This window comes from Puntigrus tetrazona, unplaced genomic scaffold (assembly GCF_018831695.1).
Source record: "Puntigrus tetrazona isolate hp1 unplaced genomic scaffold, ASM1883169v1 S000000002, whole genome shotgun sequence".
NCBI classification, from domain to species: domain Eukaryota; kingdom Metazoa; phylum Chordata; class Actinopteri; order Cypriniformes; family Cyprinidae; genus Puntigrus; species Puntigrus tetrazona.
In genome coordinates, this window is record NW_025047682.1 from 159,459 (window position 1) to 159,940 (window position 482).

A 482-nucleotide genomic window follows, 5' to 3' on the forward strand; every position below is an offset into this window, starting at 1 on the left:
AAAAAAACTCTGTACATGATCGTAGAAACTGCCATCTAGAACCTGAAATCAAAAATAAGGAACAGTATTTTTGTTAGTGTTGGAAGCGATATAAATAATAATGATAATGAGCTCAAGATGTTTTTTTATATTGTCAATGTTAAAAACAGTTGATTGTTTTAAATAAAAAATTTGAGCTGAGCAACATTTGGCCTCACTCTTATGCAGCTGATCAGGTCTGTCTCATAATAGCGGTCCTGATGAGCGTTAGTGGCTGAAAGTGTAAGCAGGTAATCATTCCTTGTTTGTGTGGCTTTGGACTTCCATTCGTTCTTCTTGGCTTTCAGCTGAAATCAACAGAAAATGTTTGTCACCATGAACTGCACGCAAATTTAACTACATAAAACTCCTTAATAAATAATGTGCTAATTAAATGGATCCTAAAAACATTTTATGTTATTTGCTTATATGTTTGTAATTTATTTTATTTAAAATAATAATCT

General features: G+C 31.3%; 1 protein-coding gene across 1 annotated transcript in view; it reads right to left on the reverse strand.

Moving 5' to 3' along the window:
• LOC122331770 (F-BAR and double SH3 domains protein 2-like) overlaps positions 1 to 482 on the reverse strand; it is a 15,661-nt gene that overhangs the window by 11,046 nt on the left and 4,133 nt on the right. Inside the window, exons 8-9 of the mRNA XM_043229268.1 lie at positions 198 to 326; positions 4 to 42 (exon numbers count right to left, since the gene is read on the reverse strand). Coding sequence (XP_043085203.1) covers positions 4 to 42; positions 198 to 326 — 168 coding nt within the window. The remainder of the gene's footprint in view (positions 1 to 3; positions 43 to 197; positions 327 to 482) is intronic.